Source organism: Crocuta crocuta, unplaced genomic scaffold, assembly GCF_008692635.1.
Source record: "Crocuta crocuta isolate KB4526 unplaced genomic scaffold, BGI_CrCroc_1.0 scaffold177, whole genome shotgun sequence".
Classification (NCBI taxonomy): Eukaryota; Metazoa; Chordata; class Mammalia; order Carnivora; family Hyaenidae; genus Crocuta; species Crocuta crocuta.
The window spans coordinates 5745320-5767533 of record NW_027531880.1 but is presented as its reverse complement, the minus strand read 5'-3'; the positions used below and the strand labels follow the sequence as shown (position 1 = coordinate 5767533).

Below are 22214 nucleotides of genomic sequence, written 5' to 3'. Positions count from 1 at the left end.
CATATATTTGTGGTCTTTCCATTTTTTTCTTGTGGTTGACTTTAAGTTTCATAGCATTGTGATCAGAAAATATGCATTATATGATCTCAGTCTTTTTGTACTTGTTGAGGCCTGATTTGTGACCCAGAGAATGTCCCATGTGCACTTGAAAAGAATTTGTATTCTGCTGCTTCAGGATGAAATATTCTGAATATATGTATTAAATTCATCTGGTCCAGTGTGTCATTCAAAGCCATTGTTTCCTTTTTGATTTCTGGAATAGATGATCTGTCCCTTGATGTAAGTCGATGTTAAAGTCCCCGACTATCATTGTATTATATCAATTAGTTTCTTTATGTTTGTTATCAAATTTTTAAAATATCTTTGAGTGCTTTCAAGTTGGGAGCATAAATATAATTGTTAGATCTTCTTGTTGGATAGACCCCTTTATTATGATACAGTGCCCTTCATCTCTTGTTACAGGTCTGGTTTAAAATGTATTTCATCTGATAAAAGTATTTCTACTCCGGCTTTCTTTTGACAACCATTATCATGATAAATGATTTTCCATCCCCTTACTTTCAATCTGCAGATGTCTTTAGGTCTAAAATGAGTCTCTTGTAGACAGTAATTAAATGTATCTTGTTTTTCTCTATTCTGATAACCCTGTGTCTTTTGATTGGAGCATTTAGTCCATTTACATTCAGAGTAATTATTGATAGATATGGACTTAGTGCCATTGTATTACCTATTAAGTTATTGTCTCTGGAAATTTTCTCTTTTCTTTTCCAGTCTTTGTCACTTTTGGTCTTTACTTCCCACTCAAAAGAGTCCCTTTTAATATTCCCTGCAGAGCTGGTTTAGTGATCACAAACTCCTTTAATTTTATGTTTGTCTGTGAAACTCTATATCTTTGCTTCTATTCTAAATGATAGCCTTGATGATAGAGCATTTCTTGGCTGCATATTTTTCCCATTTAGCATGTTGGCTGTGTCATGCCACTTCCTTCTGGCTTGCCAAGTTTCTGTGGAGAGTTCTACTACTAACCTTATTTGTCTTCCCTTGTATGTTAGAGATTTCTTTTACCTTGCTGCTTTTAGGAGTTTTTCCTTATCTCTATGTTTTACAAATTTAACTACACTATGTCTTGGTGTTGGCCTGCGTTTTTGGGTTTTATTTGAACTTCTCTGTGCCTCCTGGATTTGGATGTCTGTTTCCTTCCTCAGATTAGGGAATTTTTGGTTATAATTTCCTCAAATAAACCTGCCCTTTTTCCCTCTGTTTTTCTTCTGGGTTCCTATGATATGAATATTTTTATGCTTTAAGGAGTCACTGAGTTCCCAAGTCTACATTCGTGATCCAATACCTTTCTTTCCCTCTTATTTTCAGCTTCATTATTTTCCATACTTTCATATGCTACATCATTTGTTCTTTCCTCTGATTCTTCCATCCTTGTGCTCATTACATCCAGTTGGTTTCACATATCAATTATAGCATTTTTTATTTCATCCTGACTGGTTTTTAGGTCTTTTGTCCCTGCAGAAAGGACTCCCTTGTGTCTTTTATGCTTTTCTCAATCCTAGCTGGTATCCTTATGATTGTTGTTTTTAAATTCTGAGTCAGACATATTATTTATACCTGTTTCAATTAGATCCCTGATCATGATCCTTCTTTTGAGATGTATTCCTCCATCTTGACATTTTGTTTAGGTCTGTTTTCTCCTGTGTGTTAGGAAAGCCTGTTACATTTCCTGCTCTTGGATGTCATGGCTTTATTAAGAAGAGGTTGTTTACTGTCCAGGGCCTGACCCTTCAAGAAGTGTTTCTGGCATATGATGTGTGCACTTTGCTGCTATGTTTGGCTGCTCTTTCCTTCAGGTCATTTCTCAACAGAGTTTTTCCATGCCTGTAGTGGGGAGTGTTTGGACCTTGTTCAGAGTGTGGTGAGCTTTTAAAAGTGTATTCTGGTCTGCTTTTGAAAAGAGGCCTGATCCTATTTCCACTAGAGCTGAAGCTTTGCAACAAATACTATATGGTCAGCAGAGTAGGATAGTGTGGGGATCGGTGCTTATCTTCTGGGGGTGGAGCCCACTGGTCTGGTTCTCAGGCACACTTGCCCTAGTAAAGAAGCACTTGCAGAATGCAGGCAGATATGGCTTGGTGTAAGCAACTCAGGCCTCCCCTGTCAATGGGGCTGTGCTGCTCTCCGAAAACAGTCATACTGATGGATGTGGGAGAAAAGTGGTGCCAGCCCTCTCCCTTGTCCCAAGAGAGGTGAGTTCATGTCCATCGCTGTCTGGGGAGGCCTCAAAGAAGAGTAAATAGTCTCGTCTTGGGTGTCTGAGGCATCTGTCAGATCCCTACCTTCATCCTGTGTGTGGGCTATCTGCCTGCCCAGCAGCACAGTGCACCTATATTTTATCCCAGACACATCTCAAAACTCCAAACTTTAGGTACCTATTGCAGTGCTGACTTGCACTGATCTTCTGGGTGAGGGTCTCACCATGCTGGTGCTCATGCCGGTCTGTCAAAAGGACATTTGCATGAATGCACAGGAGCTTGGAGTTTAGAGCAAAGCACAGCAAAACCCTAAGTCCAGGTTAACTGCCCTCAGCAGGTATCTCTGCCTCGACTCTTCAGGGGTGAGGGGTAACCCAGTAGTGCCTGTAGGCTCTTTTGTCCCTGACAGGCAAAACTGCCTTTCCCAGATGCACTCCAAGAAGGGAGGAATGTCTTTCTTAGTGTGTCCCTGGGGATCCTCAGATTGCACAGTCCACTCCTGGGGATTGCCCTCCTTTTCCACAGGAATACTGCAGTGCCAACTGGCCTCCACACCAGCCACTCTCAGAACTCTAAAACTGCAGTCTTTGAGCTCCGATGTTTGCAAACACTCAAGATAATCAGCCCCTCTCATTTTCCCAGTCAATAACTTTGGAGAAGATATTTCCTTGTGCAATCCCTGTGTACTGCTATCTCTCTCTCCTCTCTCCTCTCCCATCTCTCCCCTCTCCCCTCTCCCCTCTCCCCTCTCTCCTCTCTCCTCTCATGGTACCCATGATACCAATCCCCCCCACCCTGGCCAAATCACACCTCTGCACCTCCTGCCCTACACAATGTGGCTTCTCTCCCTCTTCATGCAGTTTGTTCTGTCAATCCTCAGCTCTATTTCTTGGGTGTTCAGATTGATCTGATATTTATCTAGCTTTTTTCAAAGGAGGAGGCAAGCACAGTGCCCCCATGAGGCTGCTAATTAAATCTAAACAGACTTCTTTCCTCTCTCCATTTCTTGCTATTCCAATAACAAAAGAAGGCATTTTCAATGCAGATGACATCACGCAAAACAAAACAAAGAAACACCAAAACAACTAGAAAAATTCCAAGAGTTCCTTAAAATATGCTTAGTATTTCTTCTTTTATGTTCAGTTTATCTGTCTTAAATTTTGAAGTATATATAGCTTTGTAAATGGAATATCGATAGGCCTTTTTTTCCTCTACTCAAATAATCTCTGCCTTTGAAAACTCTTGTGTTTACTGTTAATTTGTCTGCTTGATCTATGAATGATTAAGAGAACTATGTAAAAATTCCTATGATAGTCAATTTCTGCTTATAATTGTTTTGAATTTTATTTTATACACCTTGTTGCTATGCTATTAGTTATAGTCAAGTTTAGAATGCTTTCATCTTTCTTGATAATTGATTATTTTTATCAATGTATTATGATAATTATTATGTCCATCTTTTGCTTTTAAGTTTTTTTTCATATTAATGTAACTGTTATATATTTTTAAACATTTATTTATTTTTTAAATGTTTTTATTTCTGAAAGGGAGGGAGAGAGAGAGAGAGTGAGACAGTGTGAGCAGGGGAGGGTCAGAGAGAGAGGGAGACACAGAATTTGAACCAGGCTCCAGGCTCTGAGCTGTCAGCACAGAGCCAGATGTGGGGCTTGAACCCACAAACCATGAGATCATGACCTGAGCAGAAGTCAGACACTTAACTGACTGAGCCACCCAGGAGCTCCAGTAACTGTTATATTAATTAATGTAACTATCATATAACATGATTTTTGTCTATTATTTTCCTGGTATATATTTTCATGCTTTGACTCTTAATATCTCTATGTACATATAATTTAGAGGTTTTTGTTTTAATTTGCATATAGTAGATTTTAATAGTTTCTGTCATTTACCTTGTATTTGGTATGTTGGTAATTTGTGATTATTGACACATAGGGATTTATTTCCATAGTCATATTTTTTATTTCTTTTCTCTTGCTTTTCATATTTTCAGTTTTGCAAAGGATCAGCCACCTTCACTCATACCACCCATGCCGCATTGTGTAAATATACGATATTATTTATTGTGAAAGGTTATATGCAGAGAAATAGCAAAGTATAAATAGCCTTTATTTTATTTTATTTAAAAAAATTTTAATGAGGTTTATTTTTGAGAGAGAGAGAAACAGAGCACGAGCAGGCAAGAGACAGAGAGAGAAGGAGACACAGAATCCGAAGCAGGCTCCAGGCTCTGACCTATCAGCACAGAGTCTGAAGCAGGGCTTGAACTCAAAAGCCGTGATATCACGACCTGAGCCAAAGTCAGACATTTCACGGACTGAGACACTCAGGCGCCCCATAAGTCTTTAAAGATGTAGGAGGATAACACCTTTTGGCCATATCGGAGAACTCTATCCATTACATTTGATTTTCTGTTAGTAGTCTTCTGTAGATTTGTTGGAAATTATTGAAGATTCCACATTGCCACTTTTTATGTTTTCAGCTAACACTTAGAAATGTGTACATACATAATTAGAAATATTTAGAGAAAGTATTTTGATTTCTGTTTCTTTGAATGGACATATTGAAATTAGTCACTATTATTCACTGGTCCTCAGAGCTCTGTGTTTAGAAAGTACACTCTTTATCCAGGATATATAGTCATGTCATCTTGCTGGGATGAAGATGATGGCAGCATACTAGAGCAGAAAAAAAAAAGTAGTTTAGTTACTTGGAGACTTGAGTTCTGCTTTTTACCCATAGTAGTTATGCAGTCTTAGAACCTTAACTTTTGACTTTTTCTTTTCTTTTTTTTTTAAAATGTTTTATTTATTTCTAGGAGAGAGAGGAGAGAGAGAGAGACAGCGTGAGCAGGGGAGGGTCAGAGAGAGAGGGAGCCACAGACTGAAACAGCCTCCAGGCTCTGAGCAGGCAGTCAGCACAGAGCCCGAAGCGGGGCTCGAACCCACGAACCGCGAGATCATGACCTAAGCGAAAGTCGGACGCTTAACCGACTAAGCCACCCAGGCGCCCCTGACTTTTTATTTTCTGTATGTGTAAAGAGGGAGATAATCCCAATCTTCTTATCTTAAGGTTATTGACTAATATGTTAAGTCCCTAGGTTTTGCCTAAAACTTACTAAGCAGTTGATAAATCTTAATTCTGTTTTTCCCTTTCACTTGAGCGTTGCATTATTTTAACATTTTTATATCCATTTAAAATGTGATACTTTAGTAATTTTCATTAGTGATGAAGAAACAAAATTTATCTTTCAGTTTGATTTCATGGGCTCTGAAGTAGCAGTTGCAACTGAGAAAGTTGTCCATATCATTGGTGTAATCAATACTGTAAGTGTTTATGTTTCTATTAAATAAGAAACATTCTCTATGAATGCAGTAATAGTGTTTGTATATGTAGCATTTCCAGTTTTTTTGAAAGTATAGTCCCACCAACTAGTTTCATCCACCAATGGATTTCATCTCCAAAAATGTGTAAATTCAATATATATTAGCATTATGTATAGAGATGTAATGTTATATTTATGATTACCTAAAACTGTATATTATGTATCTTCTGTTTTCAGGTATTTTCCCAGCTTAAAGTGACAGTTATGCTAACTTCTTTGGAGCTCTGGTCTGATCAAAATAAGATTTTGCTTAGTGGGGATGCTAATGAAATACTACAAAGATTTGTGTCATGGAAAGAACAATTTTTGTCTCAAAGGTCCCATGATCTGGCATACTTATTAATGTAACTACCTTATTTTCATTCATATAGGGTTTATCAAATTATTTGATATGTTAACTATCAATATTATATACAAAATGTGTTATGCATTATAACAAAACACCTCAAAAAAAGATTGTATGTATACCATATTGACAAAATGCAAAATATAAAAATCTGAAAACAATGTAAGACACTAAGTCATAGTAAACCATTATTAGAGTGGACTTTTTTCCTATGGAAATGTAATAGACTTGAAAATTCAGAAAGCCTTGGGATAAATACGGGCCTCAATGATTTTAAAGATTTTTTCAGAGGTATATAATTGAAACCATTATTTTAACATTAAATACAATGTATTTTAGTTAAAAGAATGCAATAGTTCCATACAATGCTGGTTAAAATACAGTATATTAAACAAGTAATGTGATTACCATCAGGTATATCTATACTGACCAAAGGTGTAGCTATTTAACTACTTACACTATTTCTTTCAAGAGTATACATATTTTTTTGTTTTAACTATTTGATTATTTAGATGGAAATAATAAAAATATTTCTGAAGATATGAATAATATGCAATAGATTTATAAATCTATTGATGTTTCCTGCAGAATTTAAGGACAGGTTTGGGGACTCCGGAACTACAATAACTAAGGATTGAAATGTATAAAGATACTTTATACATTCTATTTTTTCTTTTTTTAGGAGACTTAATGGTTATTTGTTTTTGAGAGAGAAAGAGAGAGAGAGAGAGAGAGAGAGAAAGCACATGAGCAGGAGAAGGGCAGAGAGAGAATGAGACACAGAATCTGAAGGAAGCTCCAGGCTCTGAGCTTTCAGCACAAAGCCAGACGTGAGGCTTGAACCCACTAACTGCGAGATCATGACCTGGGCCAAAGTCAGAAGCTTAACCAACTGAGCCATGCAGGAGCCCAATCTCTTTTTTTTTCTTAATGAGTCCACTGCATATTCTGTCTCCTTGTCTCCCTCTCCTCCATTCCAACATTTTTAAGATGCCATAGGGGTTCACTATCTGCAAATCATGGCAGGAAGCTATTCTGACTTGTAGATCTTAGGATTATATCCATCCAGTGATGGCAACAGTGATGATTAATGTTTTGGAAGGATTAGGTACTGCTGGTTTTGGGGCTGTATATTATATAATGTTTAAGTAGACGTTAAAACTTAACTTTGTAGGAATTGTGGGATATTACACAAATACGAAATGGTTGAAAGCATTAGATATGATATGTAATATTTGTATTTAAAAAAATAGCTTTAGTGGCACCTGGGAGGCTCAGCTGGTTAAGTATCCAACTTCGGTCAGGTCATGATGTCACAGCTGGTGAGTTTGAACCTTGTGTCAGGCTCCGGTGCTGACAGCTCGGACCTGGAGCCTGCTTTGGATTCTGTCTCCCTCTTGCTCTCTGCCCCTCCCCCACTCACACTCTATCTCTCTCTCTCTTTTAAAAATAACTAAGCATTAAAAACAGTTTTTTAAATCATAGCTTTATTGAGAAATTGAATTCTTAAAGTTTGTGGGAGCCCGACAGTGACCACAAGAAAGCGTGGTTAGGGACGCGGGGATGTGCCTGCACACGGGGCTCCCTGCCTGGGCAAAGCATGCCTGCAAACGGGGTGCTCTGCCAGGAGGCCTGCACCCAATATCCAAGTTTAATGGTCCGCTCGCAAACGAGGGAACATGCCCTCCTTAGAAGTAAGGAGAAGCCTGGAATTGTGAGCAGGCCTCTTAGTAAACATGTTGTGGTTGCTTCCTCCCTTTGCTCCCCCCTGTCCTTGGAATGTGTTTGGCTACTTGCCCTTAATTGGTAAAGGAATGCATCTTGTAGGTTTCAGTTTGTATCCAGTTACCGGGGTATAAAATAAACCGCAAGAGGGGCTTGCGTAGAATTGTTCCTCTGGCCAGAGTTGTGTCTGTGCCTGTCCTTTGTGTGTGTCCTGTCTTTGTGTCATTTCGTCCGTAACAAAGTTCATTAAGTTAGAATTTAAAAGGCATTTATTCAGAAGAAAAATTTTATTATATGAAAAATGTATTATTTATTATAGTTATAGGAACCATCCTGATTATGTGGGAGCAACATATCATGGAATGGCATGCAATCCAAAGTTTGCTGCAGGAATTGCTCTGGTATGCATTTTATTCTCATCTATTCAGTAATTATATCATGTTTTAAAAGTTAATATCCACTTCAAGGAACAAAATATTTATAGTTCTCTACCGTGCTGTTTTGACAAATTTTTATAAAGTCCTTTTTTTATTAGATTTTGAAACTCAAATATAATTTTTAAAGTTTTTTGTTGTGGTGGTAAAATATGCATAACATAAAATTACTATTTTTACTAGTTTTAAGTGTATAATTCAGTAGTACTAAGGTAAGTTCATATTGTTGTGAAACGGATCACCAGAACTTTTCATCTTGCTTAAATAAATATTTGTACATTTTGACCAACATGGTTCAACTTTCCAAACAATCTAGACCCTGGAATCCACCATTCTACTCTGTTTCTGTGAGTATGACATGTTTAGATTCCACATATAAGAGAGATCATATATTTGTCTTTTTGTGTCTGGCTCATTTCACTTTGCATAATTTCATCCAGGTTCATCTATTTTGTTGCAAATGGCAGGATTTCATTCTTTTTATGGCTGAATAATATTCAAACAAATACATATATATATAACATTTTTTATCCATTTATCTGTCAGTGGACATTTAGGTTGTTTCTGTACCTTGACTATTGTGAGTAATGCCACATGCATATGGGAGTGCAGATAGCTCATCAAGATATTGATTTCAATTATTTTGGGTGTGTACCCAGAAGTATGTATTTGCTACATCATATAGTAGTTCTACTTTTAATATTATGAGGAACAATCATACTTATTTCTAGGAACACTGAACCATTTTATAATTCTATCAACAGTTTACATTTTATATTCATCACGTCTTTATCAACATTATCTTCTGTTACTGTTCTTGTTTTGAATAGTAGCTATCCTAACCAGTATGAAGTGATATTTCATTGTGGTTTTGATTTGCACTTCTTTGATTACTAATGATATGGAGCATCTTTTCATTGCTTTTTGTTTTTTGTGTATTATCTCTGGAGAAATGTCTATTCAAGTCTTAGTTTGTTTTTTTTTAACCATATCATCCAGCAGTTGTCCTCTTTGGCATTTCCCAAGTGACTTGACTACTTATATCTACACAAAAACCTGCATATGAATGTTTATAGCAGTTTTATTCATAATTGCTAAAAATTGAAAACAACCACAGTATCCTTTAATACATGAATGGATAAACAATCTGGAGTAAATTGATATAAAGGGATACTATCCAATTTTTTAAAATGAGCCATCAAGCCATGAAGACATGGAGAAAAATGCATAGTGGTTAGTGAGAGAAGTCAATCTGAAAAGGTTACATACAGTGTGTTCTAACAAAGGAAAACCTGGAGATGGTAAAAAGATTATCGGTTGCCAGGGGTTTGCGTCTTGGTGACATCATTACTTTCCAAGTGTTTCTGTGAAGACAAAAATGCTACCTGCAAGTTGTCAGAGTATTCTGCCTTTAAAAAAATTAATTTGACTCTCTCCCCAAAATATTTCTGAAGTCAAAACTGATTACAAATTCAACCCTTAGGAATCTGTGTTTTTTTCCCTAAGTGTTCATTGAAAATTAATATAATTACTGAAACAATGCATTTTCTTCTAAAATTTTGTTTAAGCTTATTGAAATATAATATGTAATAAAAGCATATGAGTGCATTAATCTTATTTTGTTATATATCACTGCCATTTGGATTAAACATAGTAGAACCCAAAAAGAAAAACAAAATTTGCCTATTTTTTTTTCCTAATATTCCATAGTCCTAAGAAAATAATGGTATTTGGCACAGTAGTTTCCTAAATTTGTATTTGAATTTAGGTAATCTGGCCAAAAAGAAAAGATCAAAGGGGTAAAAAAATAATTACTCCTGTCAATAAACAGAGAAAGCAATTTTCTTTTGCTTTGTTTTGTGTTTAGTATCCACAGATGATAACTTTAGATGCATTTTCAGTTGTTATGACACAGTTGCTTGGAATTAATCTGGGATTAACATATGATGATATCTACAATTGTTACTGCCCAGGAACTACATGCATAATGAATCCTGAAGCAATGTAAGATTTTATTTTTATCAAATCTGTGTCTTCTCTTGGGAATTGTTTGTAGTAGTCGCTGATATATAATCTCTTGCAGTACAACCTGAGTAAGAATATTTTTATTAAATACATAATGTGCTTGTTTAAACTCATTTAAGGAGGAGTATTTCATATTGTAGAAAATGTACTTAATATTTCTACATTCAATGTTACACAGAAAGTAAATGTTGATGGTTACCTTCTGGGGGTTTACTAGAGTCTTGAGGTGAAATTCATTCAACTAACGATATTACGTAATCAACATTTACTGTGTTGCAAGTGTTGTGTTAGTCTTACAAATGGTTAACAAGATAGCTATGTCCTAAATATCTTAGTCTATCAGGGCCTGAAAATGAAAAATTAGACACAAGAATAAACAAAGTATAAACTAAGCTTATGCCAAGAAGGAAATAAATAGGGAATACATGGAGAGAAGGAACTTTCTGATAAAGGAAAGTTTTTCTGAGGAAACAGTTATGAGGGAAATGAATCTGTTAATGTAAAGAGCTTGTTGAAAACTTTTCAGGGCCAACAAATTAAGTAGTAGCTTGAAAAGCTCAAAAGACTAAAATGAGGAAATTGGGAGAAAGATAAAAATGAAAAACAAAAAGGCTGGGAACTATAAGGAAGAATATTTTAGACATAGGGGTAGGAAAGTAAAATGCAATGAGACTAAAGCATAACAAGTCAGGAGAAGAAGTCAAGCTGATTCAGGAATGTATGAAAGAGCCTGATTATGCAATCATGATGCAAGAGTTGGAATTTTATCATAAAGGTTAGCAAAACACATTTTAAATTGATTTATGTGTTATGGATAGTAAGATTACCTTAAAATGAATGTAAAATATATCAGAGGGAACAACCATATGATAATATTTTGGAGATGATTCTCATAATACAGAATATTAAGATTGAGGATAAAAAAGATGTGAAGAATTATTTGTAGGCTTCTAGATATCACAGTTATTAACAGGTGTTGAAAAAGGCAAATATTTTAGGAAAGGATAAGTCTTAAGGGCAGTTTATGTTAATTTGGGGATTGTGAGTCACCCATTAGGGTTAAATACACAGTTATATAGGTTCTGATCTCAGAGGACAAGGAATTTGAAATGTGTGAGCCAATTTATTGGTGGAAGCTCAAACCATGAACAGAATATTTTGAAGGAAGTTGAAAGAGTGATAAGAGGTGCCTTAAGATTTAGCTTTGTGTACTTTTTATACTTGCAGGCTGAGTAATTGGGGAAAACCAGTGATATGCAGTGAGAAGGAAAGGAAGGAAGAAATACTAGAACAAGAACCAAACAGAATGGAGTTTTACCTAGGGAAGAATACGTTATAAGAATAAGGGAGAGGATGGAAATCAAATGGTAAAAGTATCAGCATGGTATTTTAGCCTACCTCAGAATGGTATTTCATTCTCTCAAAATACAGAGTGAAACTAGCAAAATAAACAAAAAAATTAAACCATATGCCACAAATTTTCCAAACTGAAATGCACCAAAAATACCAGAAGATGGGACCAATCCACTAACAAAGAGCTGCATGAAGTAAGTAGCTGTGTGGGAGGAACTAAAATAGGAAAACAATAGGAACTCTAAAAATCTTTCTGACCTAGGAACTCAGAAATCATTGGATAAGCCACACCCCGAGAAGTTGTTCCTACTGATACTGAAGTATCTATAAGATCATTTCAGGAGCCAGAATTGGTAGGGATGTAGCAAATTGTAGGTTAGAGCAAATAGACTATGAACAGTTCCTAAGTAGCTAGTTTAAAATGCCCTTTAAAAATCTAGTAACAAGAGCACACCTATCAGCTATATAATGCTTTTAAAATACCATTCCTCACTAAAAGAACTGAAAGAATGATTGGTTCCCGGGCTAAAGTAAATAAATTCAAAATGGGTAAAAGACCTAAATGTGAGACACAGAGCCATCAGAATCCTAGAGGATAACGCAGACAGCAACATCTTTGACATTAGCTGTAGCAACTTCTTATTAGATGTGTCTTCTGAAGCAAGGGAAACAAAAGCAAAGATGAAATATTAGGACTTCATCAAGATAAAAAGCTTCTGCATAGGGAAGGAAACAATAAAACTAAAAGATAATGTTTGGAATGGCAGAAGATATTTGCAAATGACATATCTGATGAAGGGTTAGTATCCAAAATCTATTAAAAAAAAACTTCTCAAACTCAACACCCAAAAAACAAATAATCCAGTTAAACAATGGACAGAAGACATGAATAGATATTTTTCTAAAGAAAAAGCCATAAAATGGCTAACAGACACATGAAAAGAATCATCAGGGAAAGGCAAACCAAAACTACAATGAGACACCACCTCACACCAGTCAGAATGGCTGAAGTTAACAACCCAGGAAACAACAGATGTTGATAAGGATGAGGAGAAAGTCCCACTGTTGGTGGGACTGAAAACTGGTGCAGCCAGAAAGCAGTATGGACCTTCCTTAAAAAGTTGAAAATAGAACCTTATCATCTAGCAATTGTACTTCTGGGTATTTGCCCATAGGATCCAAAAGACTGATTTGGATAAAAGAGAAAAGCGGTCAACATGGTGGAGAAGTAGGGGGCCCGAAGTTCCCTGAAGTTCCCTCAGACCTCAAACACAGCAGTGTTGAGACCAGAAGACTTGGAATTCGAAGAGTCTGGGCTGCAGAGTGACAGAGACATCTCCAGGAGCCCATGGGGACAACTTGGTGGGCCATAGGTGCGTGATTGCAAACTGGGAGACATAAAATGGGTGCTGTAGGCATGAAGGGGAGGGATCTCCTTTTGTGGAGAGACAAAAGGAAGAGAAAGAGAGGGTGTGCAAGTGTAGGATTGTATTTGGACAAGAGAGAAACCATGGACCAGGGATCAGAAAAAACAGAGAAAGATCCAATTTATATCTGTGGGGCTTTCTCTGGTCTGGGACTGGCTGCCCTGTTCCCAGGCCTAGGGAGGAGGGAAGCCAGCCCCAGCCTCAGTAACTAGCTTAGAGGTGCAGTCTGCAGTGGGAGAAAGCAATCCCCTCCCTGGAGTGCTGTGGGAAGAAGGTATATAGTCGTTCCAAGGACAAAGGGCCCTGTCTGCACCTGCCAGCTAGAAGCCCTTTATCAGCAGGGCAGAGCAGCACGTCCCCAGAACCAGGGCTCAAGGAGCAGGATCCTTTAAGACATTGTGGTTTGAATACCAGCCAAGCCCCTGGGAGGCACAGGAGACTGTGGAGCATTGATAGGGGGAGGGGGAACAATCTGCTTGCACCCATGCAGCACTGTGAGGACAGCCTGAATTGAGTGGTTTGTGACACTGGGTCCGGGGAGGGTGTCGCCATTTTTCTCCCCATCACCAACAAGGTGGGACTTAAGGGAACCAAGCGGCCCAGGTAGGACCCACCTACACCAAACCACGTCCCTCCACTCATGGTAACTGGGGCTCTAGTGGAGCAAGATTGATGCTGACCAACCAGACAGCTCTCTTCCAGACCAGCACAGCCACCGGTTCTGAGGCACCCATGGTTTTGCATTTTTTTATTTAATTCTTGGTCAATTCTTTGTGTGTGTGTGTGTGTGTTGTTTTCATCCTTTTCTTCCTCTTATTTCTTCCCTTCTCTAGTGTGGTTATTCTGGTTGTTGGTTTGTTTAAGCAGACATATTTAACCTGTTCTCTTTACACCTGTTCTGTATCTCCTTATTCTCTATTTTCCTCTCTCTGGATTAAGCCATATAGTTTCTCTGCCTAGTCAATTTTATTTTATTCTTCCCCACCCATGTCGTTTCTTTATATGGAATAAGGCTTCTTGCACCACCACCCCCTTTTTAAAACATTTTTTTTTCCTCAGGGTTACTTCAACAAACAAACCAAAGCACACTTGGTGGAGAGTCCAAACCACCACTAAGAGTAGGGAGAGAAAGCAACCAAGTCGCAGCAACAGAGAGCATGTTACACATTCCAAAAATGCCTCCTGATGGGCCACGCCGTGGACAATGTACAACCCCTCTTTAATATTGTAGTGCTTGCAGGTGTAGGACACATAACAAGTTTTTAAAACACACAAGGAACAGAAGACTAGTCAAAATGATGAAACAGAAGAATTCTCCTCAAAGAAAATTTCAGGAAGAAATGACAGTTAAAGAATTTCTTAAAACATATACAAGCAATATATATGATCAAGAATTTAGAATAGTAGTCATAAGATTAATTGCTGGGCTTGAAAAAAGCATAGAAGACAGCAGAGAATCTATTGCTGCAGAGATCAAGGAACTAAAATATAGTCGTGATGAATTAAGTAATGCTGCAAATGATGTGCAAAGTAAACTAGATGCAATGACAGTGAGGATGGAAGAGGAAGAGGAGAGAATAAGTGAAATAGAAGATAAAATTATGGAAAATGATGAAGCTGAGAAAAAAAGGTAAAAGAAATACTAGACTTAAGGGGAGAATTAGCGAATAAGTGATCCATGAAACATAATAATATTCATATCATAGGAGTTCCAGAAGAAGAAGAGAGAGAAAGGGGCAGAAGTTTTACTTGAACAAGTTATAGCTCAGAACTTCACCAATCTGGGGAAGGAAGCAGCCATCCAAATCCAAGAGGCACAGAGAACTCCCTTCAGATGTAACAGGAATAGGTCTTCTCCATGGCATATCATAGTGAAACTGGCAAAATGCAAATGTAAAGAGAGAATTCTGAAAGCAACTCAGAATAAACGTGCCTTAACCTACAAAGGTAGACACATAAAGGTAGTAGTAGAATTGTCCACTGAAACTTGGGAGCCAGGAGGCAGTGGCAGGAATATCCAATGTGCTGAATAGGAAAAATATGCAACCAAGAATCCTTTATCCAGAAAGGCTGTCATTCAGAATAGAAGGAGAGATAAAGTGTTTCCCAGATAAACAAAAACTGAAGGAGTTCATGACCGCTAAATCAGCTCTACAAGAGATACTAAGGAGGACTCTGTGAGTGGAATGCTGCAAAGACTACAAAGGTCCAGAGATAACATCACAAGCATGAAACCTACAGATAACACAATGACACTAAATCTATATCTTTTAATAATAATTTTGAATATAAATCAACTAAATCAAAAGGCATAAGGTATCAGAATGGTAAGAAAACAAACAAACAATATCCATCTATATGCTGTCTACAAGAGACCCATTTTAGACCTGAGGAGACCTTCAGATTGAAAGTGAGAGGATGGGGAAACATCTGTCACACTGCTGTAAGTCAAAAGAAAGCTAGAGTAGCCATACTCATATCAGACAAACTAGATTTTAAACTAAAGGCTATAACAGGAGATGAAGAAGGTCATTATATCACAATTATGGGTCTATCCATCAAGAAGAGCTAATAATTATAAATGTTTATGCACCCAATATGAAAGCACCCAAATATATAAATCAATTAATCACAAACATAAGCAATCTTATTGGTAAGAGCATGGTATTTGCAGGTGACTTTAATACTCCACTTACAACAATGGACAGATCATCTAGGCAGAAAGAAGAAACATCAATGAAGAAACAATGGCCCTGAGTGATACACTCGTCCAGATGGACTTGACAGATAAATTCAGAACTTTTCATCCAAAGGCAGCAGAATACACATTCTTCTTGAGTGCACATGGAACATTTTCCAAGATAGATTATATACTGGATCAAAAGACTGATTTCAAGGGATACATGCATACCCCAATATTTATAGCAGTGTTATCAACCATAGCCAAATTATGATAAAAGCTCAAATGTCCATTGATTGGTGAATGGATAAAGATGTGAGAGATATATATATATATATACACACACATACATATATATGTGAAATGTGATATATATATGTGATATATATGTGAGATGTGATATATATATATATGAAAATTACTCAGCCATAAGAAAGAATGAGATCTTGCTATTTACAATGATGTGGATGGATCTAGAGAGTATAATGCAAAGCAAAATAAGAGTCAGAGAGAGACAAATTCCACATGATTTCCCTCACTTAGAATTTGAGAAATAAAACAGATGAATGTGGAGAAAAAAGAAAGACAAAGCAGAAAAAAGACTCTTAACTATAGAGAACAAACAGGGTTGTTGGATGGGAGATTGGTGGGGGGATGGGCTAAATGGGTGATTGCTATTATGGAGGGCACTTGTGATGAGCACTGGGTGTTGCATGTAAGTGATGAATCATTAAATTCTCTACCAGAAACCAATAATACACTACATGTTAACTAACTGGAATTTAAGTAAAAATTTGGAGAAAAAAACTGAAAAAAAAATACATGTAATAGTTGACTCCCAACTGAATCTTTTTGCTATAAAGTGCCAATATTGTGATGAAGAGGAAATTTGAATGACATCTGAGGATGTCATTAGTAATGTATAATTATTTTCTGATTTTAAAAGGTCTGTTTTGGAATTAATATCTATGTAAGAATTGTACATTAAAATATTTAGGATTGTGTTTGACAACAGGAAAAAATTATTCTTTTGTACTATTTTTGTGTCATTTCTCTAAGTTTTAGATTGTTACAAAATTAAATAAAAATTCATTAAATTGTACATGTAGAAGTACAGAAATATTAAAATAGTCAACAAAATAAAAAGAACCCAGGGTTTATACATTTTATATAATCAATGTCGAGATATTTAATTGGTCGATTTTGTTATCACAGTAGAAATGTTTGTGATTTTTCATTAATATTTTCAACTATATTTCTTCAGTTTTTGACATAAATTATCTAGTATGTTTCATTTTCTTGTAATTAGTGCTTATAATAATGATTATAATTGTGATTTTGGCAACCATAATGAAAATAATAATAGGACATATTCAAAGAAAGATTTTTGTGTGGTAAGCATGTTTGTTTTAATATATTCTAATTCATGTCACCTTAACTTCCTCTACATGCTTTAATATATTGAATTTACCATCAAAAAAACTTATTGCTGTTATTTATAACTTGTATTAAAAATAAAAGCACTCTCCTTCTTGGCCCTTCGGTAAGTGAAGTACTACAGAATTTTTAGTACTTTTCAGTAAATCATAGAGTATTACTTTGATACTGGTTTTATTCCATTTATATCTGAGGAATATGATTTATTTTTAGACATTCCCATGGTGTAAAGTATTTTAGCAGTTGCAGCATTGATGAATTTAAGCATAAGGTTTCACAGCCTGAATTTGAATGTCTTCAGAATAAAACAGTTTCAGAAGTCGTTCGCCAAGGAAGAACTACAGCTTGTGGTAATAAAATTATGGAACCACCAGAACAATGTGATTGTGGTTTGCCAGAGGTTAGTGACAAACATTAATAACTTATCTAAAGATTTGCTTTTATGTTTCTCATGTAGTCTTATAAATATAGATGTGATAATAGGAGGACTTTTTATGAAATGCTGCACCATTTCATTAAATATCCAAGATATGGTGCTGTAGGGCTTGTGATAACTGATATCTTGAATTTGAAGCATTTGAAGAGTTGAAGTAAGAGGTCAGTGTAGCATGGATTAAAGAGGTAACCATTAATAGCGATACCTCTTTCTGTATCATAAACATTATTAACATAAATACTATAATCATCACCTTAATCATCCCCTGAATTCCGCCAAGGTAACTGTATTGGTTCATTAAGTTTTTATATATATGTTGTTATTTACATCCTCATCTCCTGATTTCTCTCCTTGCATTTGGGGGAACTTTATTTATTTTAACATCACTTCACATAACTGGGTTAATAATAATCCTTGGTTTGTTGTTATATTTAAGTATTTGCTATTACTTTTTCTTTCCAGTTGTGCTTTGTAAGATCTAATCTGCATTTTATTATGCCTGTCTTTATATACTTATGCATGTTGATTTTTTTTAATGTTCCATATTTGGTTGAGAAAATGTAAACTCTTGAATTGTTAGAAACAAAATTCTACGTTAATTGATTATATCACAATTTATAAGTGAATGCTTCAAATAATCCATATTTTTTATGAATTTTATTTGCCTGAACTCTTGGCACTTGAGAGATAATATCTATGTGTTCAACTATGCAGTTGGATTTGCCTAATTCTTACTATACGTTATTCAATTTATTCTCTCTGTATTTTGAAGCTTTTTTATATGGTGGAGTCTTACATTATGATTGTTATATCTTCCTGGAAATTTAACTTTCATTTTCAATCACTGAATCTCTTTATTCTCAATGTTGCTTTCTGTTTTAAGTCTATTTGGTCTGACATATCTATATATCTATGCACACACTAGCTTCCCTTAATGAGCATTTCCCTGATATTTCTCTATTCTCATTTACTTTTTCTGCACTGTTATGTTCAAGATCTATACTGGGTTTAATTTATTATCCAATCTGTCTTTGATTTATCAGATTATTCTCTTAAACAATTTGTGATTAATATTTTTGCATATTTTATTAACTAAAGTCCGTAATTTATTCAGATTTCTTTTTTGGGGGTTTCCAATTTACTTATTTATTTATTTATTTATTTATTTATTTATTTAGAGAGGGAGGGGAAGACAGAGAGGGAAAGAGAGATCCTAAGCAGGCTCTGCACATGTCAGTATGAAGCCTGACTCAAACTCACGAACCATGAGATCATGACCTGAGCCAGATGCTTAATCGACTGAGCCATCTAGGCACTCCCAGATTTCTTTTCTTTATACTGCATAGCCTCTTTCTGTGCCAGGATCTTATCTAGTATACCTCATTACATTTAGGTGTTATGACGCCTTAAAGTCTTCTATATTTTTTATAACTTTAGTTGCCCCCAAATTTCCATATTTTTATGTTCATTTTGCCATACTTGTTTTTTAATTAAAATTTTTTTCATCCCTTTTGATCTGAGCCTTTTTTCTTTCTTCCTCTATTTAAGCAGTTTAGTGGTTATATACTTTTTATTTTCTTTTAGTGATTATTCTTGTATTTGTACCATACATATTTAAGTTTTAACCATATCTAGGCCACCTCCAAAATAATGGGGTTTATAACCCAATCAACTAACATAACATATTTGTAAATATTGCATTTCTGTCACCTCTGTGCTTTACATTAGAAAATTCTTTAAAACTTTTATACTGAAAATACTTGTTTTATTTTACCTATCATTTCCTTTTGTTTTTAGTTTTTTTTGCATGTCAGAGTTTCATTCTGAAGAATTTTATTTAAATTATATTCTCTTTCTTAAAATATTCTTTAGTATTTTTTAGTTCACTTGAAAGGAAGTTCTCTGTCCATTAAAATGATAAATATTTATGACATACTCATTTCATTGTTGTATATAATACACATGAAATATACATGAAATATATGCATGAAGGATGAACAAAGTGTGTAATGGATATATACTTAACAAGTACCTGAATAATTTGTGCTCAGACCTGATCTACTAAGTTTGAAAGTGATGCCTCCTCTTTAGTTTTCATGAAGAGTTTAGAAGGGCAAGTGTTAAATTTTTTGTTAATATTTGATAGAGTCACCAGTGAAGCCATCTTGACTTGGTCTTATGATTCTTGGGAGGTTTTGATTACTGACCCTATCTCCTTACTAGTAGTGTAGTAGTCAATCTATTCATATTTTCTGTTTCTTTCTTTTTTTTTAATATTCTCTCAGAACTGGTTTTATGNTTTCATACAATTATGGGACCATTCATATGCTTCCTTTTTGAAGTGTCTGTTCAGACATTTTGTACATATTTATAAGGTTTGATTTTTTTATTAGGTAGTTATAGAAATGCTTTTTCTAAAATAATGTTTCCTTATTTTTGAGAGAGATAGAGAGAGGCAAAGAGAAGGAGACACAAAATCTGAAGCAGGGTCCAGGCTCTGAGCTGTCAGCACAGAATGTGGGGCTTGAACTCAAGAACCATAAGATCATGGCCTGACCTGATGTTGGCTGCTTAACCAACTAAGCCACCCAGGTACCCCGAGAAATTCTTTTAAAAAATTCTTTTTAAATGTTTTATTTATTTTTGAAAGAGAGATAGAGACAGTGTGAGCAGAGAAGGGACAGAGAGAAGGAGATAAGGAACTGGAAGACAGGCTTCAGTCTCTGAGCTAGCTGTCAACACAGAGCCTGACGCGGGGCTCGAACCCACGAACCGTGAGATCATGACCTGAGCTGAAGTCGGACGCTTAGCTGACTGAGCCACCCAGGAGCCCCTAGAAATTCTTAATATAAACTATATGCAAGTCTTTTGCCAGATTTTCTCTCAATATGTGGCTTGGCTTTGTATTTTCTTAATGATATCTTTCAAAAAATCAAATTTTTAATCGGATAATATTCAGTTTATCATTTTTTTCCTTTTATGCGTTATGCTACTTGTGCCCGATCTATCCCATGGTTGTGAATCTTTCTCATAAGTGTTCTTCTAGAAGTTTATTGATTTTAGCTTTTCTATGTATATCTATGACCAATTTTGAGTAGTGTTTGTAAGTTAAGAATCAGGATATATTTTTTCTATATGTATATCCAATTGTTCCAGGCCCATTTGTGGAAAAGCTATATTTTTCTTGGTACTTGTATTGAAAAAAAGTTTATCACATACTTTGTGATCCATTGTTTCGTGCTTCTACCCTTATACCAATACCAGCACTCCTTACCCTAACTCGTAAAATCAGGGGAAATGTGTAAGTAGTAATGTGCAGCTATGTAAAATTTTCAGCACACTAGTAATAAAAATATTAATATTGAAGCAAATATAAACATAGTGATTTGTGACTATCCACTTTACTAATTTTTAAATATTACTATTAGTCTTGTGACATATCACTCTTTTAACCTATAGGAAGAAGGAAATGGAAGTATATTATGAAAAGCCACTAATATTTTTGTGCTCTAGTATCTAATAATTTCTAGCATTTACATTTAATATAAGGTCTTAGAGTAAGAAAATGACAAGCTTTTTTCTTTGAAACATTGTTTACAATAATAAAATGTCATAATTTAGAACCTCTATTCTGTTACATCCATAAATTGATAAATATTCTGAAGATGATATCTTGAAGAGATTCGGTAAAATAGAAAAGTACTCATGATATAATAAGTGAAAAACATCTAAGAATTTAGACTGCATACATTTATGTATTCCTATAAGATTGAAAGAAATTGCATTGAGTTTTTTATAGCTCAGTTGCTTGAGCATGGAGGCATGAATGATTTCTTTACCATTTTTTTTCCTATGCTGAAAATATAACTTTAACTGAAGTGGTGTTAAAAGTAAATACAGAATGGGGTGCCTGGGTGGCTCAGTCGGTTGGATGTCGGACTTCGGTTCAGGTGATGATCTCACAGTTCGTGGGTTCGAGCCCCGCATCAGGCTCTGTGCTGACCCTTGCTCAGAGCCTGGAGCCTGCTTCGGATTCTGTGTCTCCTTCTCTCTCTGCCCCTCCCCCACTCATGCTCTGTCTCACTCTGTCTCTCAAAAATAAGTAAATGTAAAAAACAAATTAAAAAAGTAAGTACAGAAGTCAAAGTCATACTAGGATTGTAATTAGCTCAGGGAAATATTTTGTATATTTTGACAATAAATAGTTATTTCTTTGATTGAAAATTCCTATTATTTAACTTTTCTCTATTTGCTTTTAGAAATGCAGTCATAAAAAATGCTGCAATCCTGTAACTTGTACTCTAATCGGAAATGCAGAGTGTGGCAGTGGACCATGCTGTGATAGAAGAACTTGCCTGGTAAACTTTCAAAATAAAACATGATTTCTTTTCATAATTTTTTGTGCTATTGTGTGTCCATTTTTTAGAGCATTTTTTAAGCTTTTTTTTAGCACAACTTTCAAATGTGTAGCTTTATGTACCTGATTCATACATAATTGATTTCTAAGTTCAGAGGATGTACATAGATCTTTTTCAGCTACCTTAGCTGTACTTTTCATTGCATTGTTTTTAGTCTCTACTCAGGACCCATCCAGTTATTATTCAATATCAATTCCAAATTATTTGGGTGCTATGAATTTCTCTTGGTCATACCTGAATGTAGCTCTTATGACAAAATTAAAAACAAGGCA

General features: G+C 35.5%; 1 protein-coding gene across 4 annotated transcripts in view; it reads left to right on the top strand.

The window, feature by feature from the left end:
* Positions 1-22214, top strand: part of LOC144239108 (A disintegrin and metallopeptidase domain 3-like) — a 91608-nt gene that overhangs the window by 20576 nt on the left and 48818 nt on the right. For all 4 annotated transcript variants that reach the window (XM_077773108.1, XM_077773110.1, XM_077773109.1 and 1 more), the window contains exons 5-10: positions 5531-5602; positions 5839-6005; positions 8052-8133; positions 10034-10170; positions 17302-17488; positions 21784-21882. In XM_077773108.1, coding sequence (XP_077629234.1) covers positions 5531-5602; positions 5839-6005; positions 8052-8133; positions 10034-10170; positions 17302-17488; positions 21784-21882 — 744 coding nt within the window. The remainder of the gene's footprint in view (positions 1-5530; positions 5603-5838; positions 6006-8051; positions 8134-10033; positions 10171-17301; positions 17489-21783; positions 21883-22214) is intronic.